This window comes from Salmo salar, chromosome ssa16 (assembly GCF_905237065.1).
Source record: "Salmo salar chromosome ssa16, Ssal_v3.1, whole genome shotgun sequence".
NCBI lineage: Eukaryota > Metazoa > Chordata > Actinopteri > Salmoniformes > Salmonidae > Salmo > Salmo salar.
In genome coordinates, this window is record NC_059457.1 from 30,122,785 (window position 1) to 30,136,221 (window position 13,437).

The following is a 13,437-nucleotide window of genomic DNA, read 5'->3' on the forward strand; positions in this document are numbered from 1 at the left end:
CCATCCATTATACTGTACTCAACAACAGAAGCACAGGGCCCTTGTTAAAACGGTGATCTGAATTATTTCTTAAAAATCTGGTAGTATATATATATATATATATATATATATATGCCATTTGTTTCTGCCAATGTGCCATTCATCCAACCAAGTCTCTTTTGCACCCCCCCCCATGGATTTACAGCCTACAAAAAGTATAACTTTAGAATATTGAACACGTAAGCCTTCCAGGTTTTGTTGAGCTGTGAACCAAAAACCTTTCTCCATTCCGCTCCATAAATCAGAATCATGTTTATATGCCCTCAACTCCACTTGTCTTTTGCTCTACATAATCTGAGCTTCACCTTTCTATGAACCTTAATGACAAAGACCTTTGATGAGAATTTGAGGTCTAAATCCAACCATGCCATCTCAACAACACTTCCATTGATATTGGCCCAGTCTTAGAGGATTTACACCCACAGATTGAGACACCCTTTTCTGAAGCGGCACCATTATCAGCAGCAGTAGAGTAGAGAAAGCAGGGGTGCAGTCTTAAGACTAATCACAATGAGGAGGATCATGAAGATTACAATGAAGGGACATTAACATCAACTACCTCAACATCTGAGTCTATTCAGAGGTTAAGTCTATTCCAAGCCAATTGGAACGGTTTAAAAAATCTTAACAGGGGACAAAAAAAAAATACTACAATATTTGAATGTGGGAGCTTTGTAGGTGCTATTTAGAAAAGTGAGTCATTAGGAGCAGGTGGATAGGATGGAGAGATTAGATGATGAAGGAGCACAGAGGAACCAACAGTGTCCTGTCTGACAGATGCATGGGGAGATGGAGCAGCAGCAGATGGCTGGAGATGTTCTCTCTACAGTTGGTCTGCTTTGAGACATCCCTCCCAGGACAGAGTATGTGGTGTCTTAACCTGCGTTCGCCTTCATGTACCACAATTACTCCATATTGACCTATTATCTCTCTAATGCCGGTTATTTCCACACTCAACTGCTCCCAGGAACATAAGGGACAAAGCTTATTTTCGTAGTTGTAGCACTGACTTTGAGAACTTGTGGGGCTATTGAGTGTAGGAGTAAGTGAGTATGGTTTATGTTGTCTTCACTAAGAGGGTTTCACAGAAATAAGTGCCGTCAGTTTTACTTTAGGGGAAATCAGTACTTTACATAGGATATTAGCAATGACCATTTTTACAAGAAGAAATGTGTAAGCTGAAACCAGAAGCCAGTGTTGGCAAACATTCTACAGGAGTTGTTTCAATGTCAGTAGTGCTTTAGTTATCCAGAATTCAGGCTAAAGCCAAACATCCTCTGATCTACCTTGTTTTCCAATATACAGTACATTACAATAGCAAAGGATTTCTGCCTTGCAAAATGTCTAGAATGATTAAAGATGATAAATGCAATGTTTCCCATTTTTTGTTTTATAAAAATTGCTTGACTCCAACATACTGATTTGTTTGAAATCTACCTAAATACATAGATACAATTGAAAATAAAGAAGTTATCGTTCAGCTTCACCCTTCTTGGCAGCTGTATGATCTGAGGATTTCTTGTTGTGAAATCCTTGTTTGCGGAGGAGGGGAGATGGGATTTCTGCAGGGTGTAGCTACATATGAGGACACCGAGGTCCAGACCTCAGTAATTATTTTGAATTAAAAAAAGGAATTCTCAACTTACTGTTGAGAGTTAGAATAATAGAATACATAAGGTGCAATTTTGAAACTTGGCTGTGCATTAGCAGTTTCTCTCTTGTTTATATGTCACTGACAGTCACTCAATCAGCCCATGTCAGAAAACATTGTAGATTGGTAAATTAGTCTAGTTAGCTATCTAAACTTGTAGTAATCATGGCCAAATTACTGACCGGGAACGCAGGGCACGTGCCCAGGGGCCCAGACCTCCAAGGGGCCTCCATTGATTTTGTTAGTTACTCTCACTCAGATATCATATTAACATGGCATAAGTCATGTGTAGAATTGCAGGAAATGAACTATAAAACTGCAAAGACAACAACAAAAGGTCTGTATAGCAAATGTATTTGTTCACCTTTTGTTAATAAAATACTTTATCTGCTAAACTCTGTACATTTTCAATTATAGTTTTTAATCTAATTGTATAACTAGTAGGCTATGTATTCGTAGATCGACTGAGGTGAATGAAGCTACAGCAACCAATATGACAATGGTTGTTTTTGCTGTTCTCCAAATAGCATTTTACAGTTTTTAAATTGTATAGAAATGCAGTAAATGAGATTCAACTTTATTAAAATGTCTTGGCTACGGCCCTGGATGTCTGAGGTGGCTGTGTCCTTCTCTACCAATACATACTGTACTGTGACTTTGTGTAGCCTACTGTAAACACTTCCTATCACAATAGTCATTTGATGTTATTGTAAGTTAGCATTATTAGGTTACCAGGTTAGCATGTTAGCGCTCAAACCATGAGAGTCGGACTTAAGCCATTTCCTGAGAAATACAGGCCAGACAATGTCTTTTATTAAATCAAACCCGTAACATAATCTGTACCACATACATTAAAAATCCTCATACTTTCAGTTAACTACCAACATACTTTATTTTCTATTTAAAATCTTTGGACCAGCAGAAAATTGAGTTGATACAGAAATCGTTAAGCATATGGGACTAAATAGAATTAGAACCACCCTAGCTACATCCCATCTCCACTCCAACCTAGGTGTGTGTGTGGTGTGTATTGATAACGAGGTCTACCCGGATCCAGAGGACTGTGAGGTTACCTTATACGGGACTAATGAGAAAAGGTGAGATGTACTTTTGTTTTTCATACACATACATATATTTTAAAAGAGTGAGGTAGATATATACTTGAAGGGAAAAAAAGAAAAACATCCCCAGTCATGACACCAAAGAAAATACATAAAAAAATCCAACTTTATACTGAATCATGGGGCCTTTATACAGTGATTTAAACTGATATCACAAAAGGAAAATAAAAAAATAAATAACAATCCTACAGAGAGAACCTTCAAAGAAGGAAAAAATAATCACCAAGCAACACTTTTTCAAAAGGAGAAGTGCTTCAAAAACATTTTTCATACCGACACCCCCACTAAGACCTATTCCATTCATGACATTGAAATGTGACCACTTCCCTGGACTTTAACCCATCCTTATTTGGTTTACAGATGCCATGTTTAAGGAGAATAACAACAGAAACTGTTTTCACTTTCATCATAAGAGAATGAGTATGACAACAGAAATGAATCGAATGATAAAGGAGAATAAGCAGTAATGCTGCGTTTGAAATCTAAGACACAAAAAGAGAACCATGATTATGGATGAGTCTTCTTTGAGGGGATGGTGAGTGGTTGGGATAATTAAGGCAAACAAGACAACCCAATTAGCCCTATTAATTGAGAGGCAGGAAAATGGATGGGTTAAAACACCAGATGCAGTAGAAAAAAATAAAATCCTGTGTAACTGATCCTGACTTCAAAAGGAGGCACTGGGGGAGGCAGGTATACTGTACATTTCAGTGTGGGGCTGGAGGGGAGGGGAGAGGGCACTATTGGACTCGACAGAGAGGTGAAACAAGCAGAGGACAGTAATGAGAATGTATGGAGAAAGCAAAACCTTTACTTCGACCTGAGATTGAGTTGCACCTAGGGGGGAATAACTAGGCGCAGTGCTAGACAACTGGTACAAGAAGGGTGACAAACGTACACGCTCACACATGGAGCTAAGGTGTCCATTCAAACTAATAATAATAATAACAATAATAATATAGAAATCTACAAAAAAAGAATGCAAAGGAAAACATGTTCATAAAAAAGTTAAAGGCAATGGAGAATATGTGGTGATACAGACAACTTTCTGGGGTAAAGAAGAGAGAAAAGTCATTTTATATCTAAATGATCATTTTCTTTGCTTGGAGAAGTATGACGCATAAGAAATGGACTGTAGTGGAGATCATAAACTATTAAACCTGAAGGATTTCTTTATATATATGTGTATATGTGTATATACATATATGTGTATATACATATACATATATGTGTATATACATATATATATATAACATCTAAAAAAGAAAAATAATAAAATAGCAGCTTCATTCTGTACAGGTGAACATCTGAACAGTACAAAAGTTATAAAAGTGACAAACCAATGATGTGTGTGAAAATGATCCTAAGGTCTAACATACAACTGTAAGACCTTTATATAAATGTTTGAATTGTACAGAGAGACTAATGACGAGTCTAAAAAAGATCTGCTGCGTACAATGCCTCGCATGCTTTTAGCAGACGTATGTAGAGTCACAAGGTGGACTTCTGTTGAGTCCTTTAGTTCTCCTTGTATCAGAACTGATCCAATACCTTCCACTTCAGGTTTGTTTCTGTATGTGTTGCATTTTTGGCGCAAAGTCCTTTTTGCTCAATGTCTCTGTTGGTGATGTTGGTATTTTCATCTCTCAGATGACACATACAATAGAAGAGGAATCCAATAAGGGCTCTGATGTAACTCGGGAAAAAACAAGAGAAAACAGGCAAATTCCTTTTACATTTTGATTGTAATTGTGAAGTAGAAAACAAAATAAACAGCAATTTGGGTTTTTTAGGATGCTTGACTATGTTTCTCTCCATGTCAAATCAAAAGGACAAATGAAGAGCAAGAAGGAGAAAACTACTAACTTTGATTTGGCAAAAAATGTGTCCGATTCACAATTGCCCTCCCTCTATCATATCTACCCACTCCTGAAATCATTCCAGGAATATTTACAGGAAAACCAATTATCCTAGTCCAGAACACAATGTCTGAAATGTGGGAGAAGTATACTGATGAAAATAAGTTTGTAAGAGGAGCTATATTTTGCTGTCGAGAGAATCATGTGTTGGTATAGAAATACAGTGCATTTGGAATGAGTTCTGACCCTTTGGATTTTTCCACATTTTGTTGTTACAGCCTGATTCTAAAATGGATTAAAAAAAATCCTCATCAATCTACACACAATACCTCATAATAACAAAGCAAAAACAGGTTTTTAGACATTTTAGCAAATCTATTAAAAATATATATTTTTAATTACATTTACATAAGTATTCAGATCCTTTACTCAGTACTTTGTTGAAGTACCTTTGGCAGTAATTACAGCCTCAATTCTTCTTGGGTATGACGCTAAAAGCTTGGCACAAATGTATTTGAGGAGTTTCTCCCATTCTTCTCTGCAGATCCTCTCAAGCTCTGTCAGGTTGGATGGGGAGCGTCGCTGCACAGGTATTTTCAGAGATGTTCGATCGGGTTCAAGTCCGGGCTCTGGCTGGGCCACTCAAGGACATTCGGAGACTTGTTCCGAAGCCACTCCTGAGTTGTCTTGGCTGCGTGCTTAGACTTGTCCCGAGCAGGTTTTCATCAAGGATCTCTCTGTGCTTTCCTCTGTTCATCTTTGCCTTGACCCTGACTAGTCTTCCTGCCGCTGAAAAACATCCCCACAGCATGATGCTGCCACCACCATGCTTCACCGCAGGGATGGTACCAGGTTTCCTCCAGACGTGACCCTTGGCATTCAGGCCAAAGAGTTCAATCTTGGTTCATCAGACCAGAGAATCTTGATTATCATGGTCTGAGAGTTCTTTAGGTGCCTTTTGGCAAACTCCAGGCGAGCTGTCATGTGCCTTTTACTAAGGAGTGGCTTCCGTCTGGCCACTCAACCATAAATGTCTGATGGAGTGCTGCAGAGATGATTGTCTCCCTTCTTCACAGAGGAACTTTGGAGCTCTGTCAGAGTGACCATCCGGTTCTTGGTCACCTCCATGACCAAGACCCTTCTCCTCCGATTTCTCAGTTTGGCCGAGCGGCCAGCTCTAGGAAGAGTCTTGGTGGTGCCAAACTTCATCCATTTAAGAATGATGGAGGCCACTGTGTTCTTGGGGACCTTCAATGCTGCAGAATTTTTTTGGTACCCTTTCCTCAGATCTGTGCCTCGACACAACCCTGTCATGGAACTCTACGGACAATTCCTTCGATCTCATGGCTTGGTTTTTGCTCTGATGTGCACTGTCAACTGGGACCTTATATAGACAGGTGTGTGCCTTTCCAAATCACGTCCAATCAATTGAATTTACCACTCATGGACTCCAATCAAGTTGTAGAAACATCTCAAGGATGATCAATGGAAACATTATGCACCGGAGCTCAATTTCGAGTCTCATAACAAAGGGCAGGAATACTTGCAAAATCTATTTTTGCTTTGTCATTATAGGGTAAAAAATATCTTAGAATAAGGCTGTAACCTAACAAAATGTGGAAAAAGTTAAGGGGTCTGAATCCTTCCCGAAGGCAGTATAAACACACTCAGATATACACATTATTCTCTCGGAAATGATCTAAATGGGCTCGTCTGTTGGATTTTCTAGCAGATATGCTTCAAATTCTTTTTTTAAGTTATTGTCTCTCACTTACAATACCTGTCAGTCAGGGAATATTGATGATGTTCTTCTTTAATGATGTTTTTAAAGTAACAAATACTAAACAAGAAGTAAACACTAGAGCTTCCCAGTGTTGTTGTTCGTTTTGAGCCACCATACTCCAAACGCTTTAGCAGGTTTCTGTGCTGTTTCTCAGTCTTGGTATTCAATAATAAATCTTGATAATATTATTTAAAAATGAAAGACTCCTACTGCAGTAGAGTAGTATAATGTGTCAGTTATTCACTCATCCATCACCCCATTATAACTAAAGCAGGGGAGAAGTTTATGTTACCCTGTGTGAGAAGAGGAGGAGTGGGGTGATCTGGCTGAGGGGGGAGGAGGGGATCAGCAGGCTGAAGACTGGGGCAGTGGCAGCGCCCGCTCATTCTTGCGCCCCCCGTTCATGTGAGCGTAGTTCTGTGTGTCCTCAAAGTTGGGCCGCAGCACCACCACTGGCCCGTTGGCCGATATCTGTCCTGAGTGCTTGTCCAAGGCCAGGCCTGGGGAGGCCGAGACAGAGGCAGCCGGGACTGAGGTGGAGGGAGAGCCAGGTCCCTTCAGGGTATTAGAAGGGCATTGCATTGGGGATAACTGCTGGGGAGGAGGGGGCGCTGAGCCCCCTGTGGCCCCCATGGGTCCCTGGGAGGGCAGAGGAACAGCAGTGGGGGGTCTGCTGGGTGCAGGGTCCAGTGGCACGTTCTCCATGTTCTCCACCTCCATGTCCAGCTCCTCAGTGTCTGGGGGCTTGTTCTCCTCGCTGAAGAAGAAGCTCATCTCACTGAACGGAGGCTCCAGCTCCTCCTTGAGGCTGTTGATGATCTCCAGGAAGGAGGGACGCATCTTGGGGTTGTACTGCCAGCACATCCGCATCAGCTCAAACCTAAGGGCACAAACACATGATCTCATTTATTATACATAATATGAAGGATTCAACTAAAATATGATCCAATACAGTGAGGGAAAAAAGTATTTGATCCCCTGCTGATTTTGTACGTTTGCCCACTGACAAAGAAATGATCAGTCTATAATTTTAATGGTAGGTTTATTTGAACAGTGAGAGACAGAATAACAACAACAAAAAATCCAGAAAAACGCATGTCAAAAATGTTATAAATTGATTTGTATTTTAATGAGGGAAATAAGTGTTTGACCCCCTCTCAATCAGAAAGATTTCTGGCTCCCAGGTGTCTTTTATACAGGTAACGAACTGAGATTAGGAGCACACTCTTAAAGGGAGTGCTCCTAATCTCAGCTTGTTACCAGTATAAAAGACACCTGTCCACAAAAGCAATCAATCAGATTCCAAACTCTCCACCATGGCCAAGACCAAAGAGCGCTCCAAGGATGTCAGGAACAAGATTGTAGACCTACACAAGGCTGGAATGGGCTACAAGACCATCGCCAAGCAGCTTGGTGAGAAGATGACAACAGTTGGTGCGATTATTCGCAAATGGAAGAAACACAAAAGAACTGTCAATCTCCCTCGGCCTGGGGCTCCATGCAAGATCTCACCTCGTGGAGTTGCAACGATCATGAGAACGGTGAGGAATCAGACCAGAACTACACGGGAGGATCTTGTCAATGATCTCAAGGCAGCTGGGACCATAGTCACCAAGAAAACAATTGGTAACACACTACGCCGTGAAGGACTGAAATCCTGCAGCGCCCGCAAGATCCCCCTGCTCAAGAAAGGACATATACATGCCCATCTGAAGCTTGCCAATGAACATCTGAATGATTCAGAGGACAACTGGGTGAAAGTGTTGTGGTCAGATGAGACCAAAATGGAGCTCTTTGGCATCAACTCAACTCGCCGTGTTTGGAGGAGGAGGAATGCTGCCTATGACCCCAAGAACGCCAAACATTATGCTTTGGGGGTGTTTTTCTGCTAAGGGGGCAGGACAACTTCACCGCATCAAAGGGACGATGGACGGGGGGCCATGTACCGTCAAATCTTGGGTGAGAACCTCCTTCCCTCAGCCAGGGCATGGAAAATGGGTCGTGGATGCGTATTCCAGCATGACAATGACCCACAACACACGGCCAAGGTAACAAAAGTGTGGCTCAAGAAGAAGCACATTAAGGTCCTGGAGTGGCCTAGCCAGTCTCCAGACCTTAATCCCATAGAAAATCTGTGGAGGGAGCTGAAGGTTCGAGTTGCCAAACGTCAGCCTCGAAACCTTAATGACTTGGAGAAGATTTGCAAAGAGGAGTGGGACAAAATCCCTCCTGAGATGTGTGCAAACCTGGTGGCCAACTACAAGAAACGTCTGACCTCTGTGATTGCCAACAAGGGTTTTGCAACCAAGTACTAAGTCATGTTTGCAGAGGGGTCAAATACTTATTTCCCTCATTAAAATGCTAATCAATTTATAACATTTTTGACATGCGTTTTTCTGGATTGTTTTGTTGTTATTCTGTCTCTCAATGTTCAAATAAACCTACCATTAAAATTATAGACTGATCATTTCTTTGTCAGTGGGCAAACGTACAAAATCAGCAGGGGATCAAATACTTTTTTCCCTCACTGTACATCTATCATTGCATCTTCTCACCATAAGGTGGCAGAGTGCACCAAGCTAGAGCCAATGAAAATGTTTCTGATACTCACTGAAACAAACAACTTCCAGAGGTTTCTATACAAACAGCTACTGCCAACTATGAATAGAATGTCAGTAAGAATCTACCATCATATACCATACTACAGCATGTGTACAACTAGACAGTAAATCATACATGAGCAAACTGTGCTAGGCTAGCGACAGAACACAGAAAACATCAAAATAACACCATAAAAAAAGAATCATTACAGTTTGGTGTGGTGCTCGACCACACACCACATATTACATTATACACAAACAAGCTAAGAATACCTTCTACAGCCTACTGACATAAACCACTTAGTCATCTCCCTCTCTCCCAGCAGCCACCTCTCTATGTCCGATCCCACAACAGCCTGTACAGCTGGGTATCTCAGCCTCTGCGCACCAAAGCTTTCTGGGTAGTTCTCTCTGAAGCAGACACTTAACTTCAAACTAAGTTTCAGCCAGCGGGAGGGAGGGTTGGTCATGGCTTGTTCTTTAGCCTCTCAGTGAGTTAGTCTCTTAAAGTTGACTTTCAGATGGCTAAACTAAACCCCGGCTCCAAGACCTCCGATGAAAATGGCTGTAATGCTTGGAGCTTGGCCCACGCACCAGAGTAACCTGTCTGCTTGACGTTGGCATGCTGAAAATTCTTCCTGGACAATCTGTCGCTGTGTATAACTTTCGCTGATGTGAAATGAGAAAATACGCTACAATAAATCATGTCTGCATGTCAGCACCCAGCTCCTCATCACACACAAACACATTCCAGCACATTTTACTTTTCACATCATTTCACTCACATCACGATATGTAAATCTCGCATCGTTCACAACATTATAAATACCCATACCAATGCAAGCCTCTACCGGAGTAGAGATAGAGAGAGCTACATAAGAGAGCAACCTATGCTATGACAGACCATTAATAAACAGGAATCTGCAGCTGCAGGCCTGACCGTCAACATGTTCCACAATATCACCACTCAGAAAATCAGTTCTTCTCATGCAGCTTTCTAACATTGGACCAAATGTCTAGTCATATTTCACCATAGAACAGTATCTTAGATATTGCCATAATTCTATCTATACTGAACTACAATATGAACCCAACATGCAACAATTTCAAAGATTATACTGAGTTACAGTTCATATATAGAAATCAGTCATTTTAAATCAATTCATTAGGCCCAAATCTATGTATTTCACATGACTGTGATTTCACATGTATTTCACGTTGGTCAAATATACCTTAAAGAAAAGCTAGGGGCATGGATCAGAAAACAAGTCAGTATCTGCTGTGACCACCATTTGCCTCATGCAGTATGATACATCTCCTTCGCATAAAGTTGATCAGGCTGTTGATTGTGGCCTGTGGAATGTTGTTCCAGCCCTTTTCAATGGCTGTGCGAAGTTGCTGGACATTGGCGGGAAGTGGAACATTCTGTCGTACACATTGATCCAGAGAATCCCAAACATGCTCAATGGGTGACATGTCTGGTGAATATCCAGGCCATGGAAGAACTGGGACATTTTCAGGTTCCAGGATATGTGTACAGATCCTTGCGACATGGGGCTGTGCATTATCATGCTGAAACATGAGGCGATGGCAGCGGATGAATGGCATTCAAATTGCCATAGATAAAATGCAATTGTCTTCTTTGTCCGTAGCTTATGTCTGCCCATACAATAACCCCACCGCCACCATGGGCACTCTGTTCACAAAGTTGACATCAGCAAACCGCTCGCTAACACGACACCATACACGCTGTCTGCCATCTGCTCGGTAGAGTGGAAAGCGGTATTCATCCGTGAAGAGCACACTTCTCCAGCATGCCAGCGGCCATTGAAGGTGAGCATTTGCCCACTTAAGTCGGTTACGACATCGAACTGCAGTCAGGTCAAAACCCTGGTGAGGATGACAAGCACGCAGATGAGCTTCCCTGAGAAGGTTTCTGACAATTCTTTGGTTGTGCAAACCCACAATTTCATCAGCTCTCCGGGTGACTGGTCTAAGGTAAAGAAGCCAGATGTGGAGGTCCTGAGCTGGCATGGTTACATGTGGTCTGCGGTTGTAAGGCCGGTTGGAAGTACTGCAAAATTCTTTAAAACGATGTTGGAGGCAGCTTATGGTAGAGAAATTAGCATTCAATTCTCTGGCAACATCTCTGGTGGACATTCCTGCAGTCAGCATGCCAATTACACGCTCCCTCAAAACTTGAGACATCTTTGGCATTGGGTTGTATGACAAAACACATTTTAGAGTGGGCTTTTATTGACCCCAGAACAAGGTGCACCTGTGTAATGATCATGCCTTTGAATCAGCTTCTTGATATGCCACACCTGTCAGGTGGAATAATTATCTTTGCTAAGGAGAAATGATCACCAACATGGATTGTAAACAAATTAGTGCACAAAATTGGAGAGAAATAAGCTTTTTGTGTGTATGGAAAGTTTCGGGGATCTTTGATTTCAGCTCATGAAACATGGGACCAACAGTTTTGTTCAGTGTAGTATAGCCTATGTGTATTTAAAGTTTCACTCATCCCCATAATAATTCAGATTTTACGCTGCTGTTACACGCTGTTTATTATCTATGCACAGTCACTTTACCCCTACCTACATGTACATATTACCTCAATTACCTCGAATAACCTGTATCCCCGCACATTGATGCAGTGCCGGTACCCCCTGTATATAGCCTCGTTATTGTTATTATATTGTTGCTCATTTATTGTATTAACTTTAGTTTATCTAGTAAATATATTTTTTAACTCTTATCTTTCTTTTCCATTGCTGGTTAAGTGCTTGTAACGAAGCATTTCACTGTAAGTTTTTTTTTATTTGACTGATTTGAAACCCATACAGTTGAAGTCAGAAGTTTACATACACCTTAGCCAAATACATTTAAACTCAGTTTTTCACAATTCCTGACATTTAATCCTAGTAAAAATTCCCTGTCTTATGTCAGTTCGGATCACCACTTTATTTTAAGAATGTGAAATGTCAGAATAATAGTAGAGAGAATGATTTATTTCAGCTTTTAATTCTTTCATCACATTCCCAGTGGGTCAGAAGTTTACATACACTCAGTATTTGGTAGAATTAACTTTAAATTGTGTAACTTGGGTCAAATGTTTCGGGTAGCCTTCCACAAGCTTCCCACAATAAGTTGGGTGACTTTTGGCCCATTCCTCCTGACAGAGCTGGAGTAACTGAGTCAGGTTTGTAGGCCTCCTTGCTCGCACACGCATTTTCAGTTCTGCCCACACATTTTCTGTAGGATTGAGGTCAGGGCTTTGTGATAGCCACTCCAATACCTTGACTTTGTTGTCCTTAAGCCATTTTGCCACAACTTTGGAAGTATGCTTGAGGTCATTGTCCATTTGGAAGACCCATTTGTGACCAAGCTTGAACTTCCTGACTGATGTCTTGAGATGTTGCTTCAATATATCCACAGAATTTTCCTCCCTCATGATGCAATCTATTTTGTGAAGTGCACCAGTCCCTCCTGCAGCAAAGCACCCCCACAACATGATGCTGCCACCCCCGTGCTTCATGGTTGGGATGGTGTTCTTTGGCTTGCAAGCCTCCCCATTTTTCCTTATGGCCAAACAGTTCTATTTTTGTTTCATCAGACCAGAGGACATTTCTCCAAAAAGCACAATCTTTGTCCCCATGTGCAGTTGCAAACCGTAGTCTGGCTTTTTTATGGCGGTTTTGGAGCAGTGGCTTCTTCCTTGCTGAGCAGCCTTTCAGGTTATGACGATATAGGACTCGTTTTACTGTGGATATAGATACTTTTGTACCTGTTTCCTCCAGCATCTTCACAAGGTCCTTTGCTGATGTTCTGGGATTGAGTTGCACTTCTCGCACCAAAGTACGTTCATCTCTAGGAGACAGAACGCATCTCCTTCCTGAGAGGTATGACGGCTGCGTGGTCCCATGGTGTTTTTACTTGCGTACTATTGTTTGTACAGATGAACGTGGTACCTTCAGGCGTTTGGAAATTGCTCCCAACGATGAACCAGACTTGTGGAGGTCTACAATTATTTTTCTGAGGCCTTGGCTGATTTCTTTTGATTTTCCCATGATGTCAAGCAAAGAGGCACTGAGTTTGAAGGTAGGCCTTGAAATACATCCACAGGTACACCTCCAATTAACTCAAATGATGTCAATTAGCCTATCAGAAGCTTCTAAAGCCATGAGATAATTTTCAGGAATTTTCCAAGCTGTTTAAAGGCACAGTCAACTTAGTGTATGTAAACTTCTGACCCACTGGAATTGTGATACAGTGAATTATAAGTGAAATAATCTGTCTGTAAACAATTGTTGGAAAAATTACTTGTCATACACAAAGTAGAAAAACTATAGTTTGTTAACAAGAAATTTGTGGAGTGGTT

General features: G+C 41.3%; 1 protein-coding gene across 1 annotated transcript in view; it reads right to left on the bottom strand.

Moving 5' to 3' along the window:
- Window positions 1–6,178: 6,178 nt before the first annotated feature.
- LOC106573762 (insulin-like growth factor 1 receptor) overlaps window positions 6,179–13,437 on the bottom strand; it is a 165,486-nt gene continuing 158,227 nt past the window's right edge. Inside the window, exon 21 of the mRNA XM_014149105.2 lies at window positions 6,179–7,333. Coding sequence (XP_014004580.1) covers window positions 6,799–7,333 — 535 coding nt within the window. The 3' untranslated portion in view covers window positions 6,179–6,798. The remainder of the gene's footprint in view (window positions 7,334–13,437) is intronic.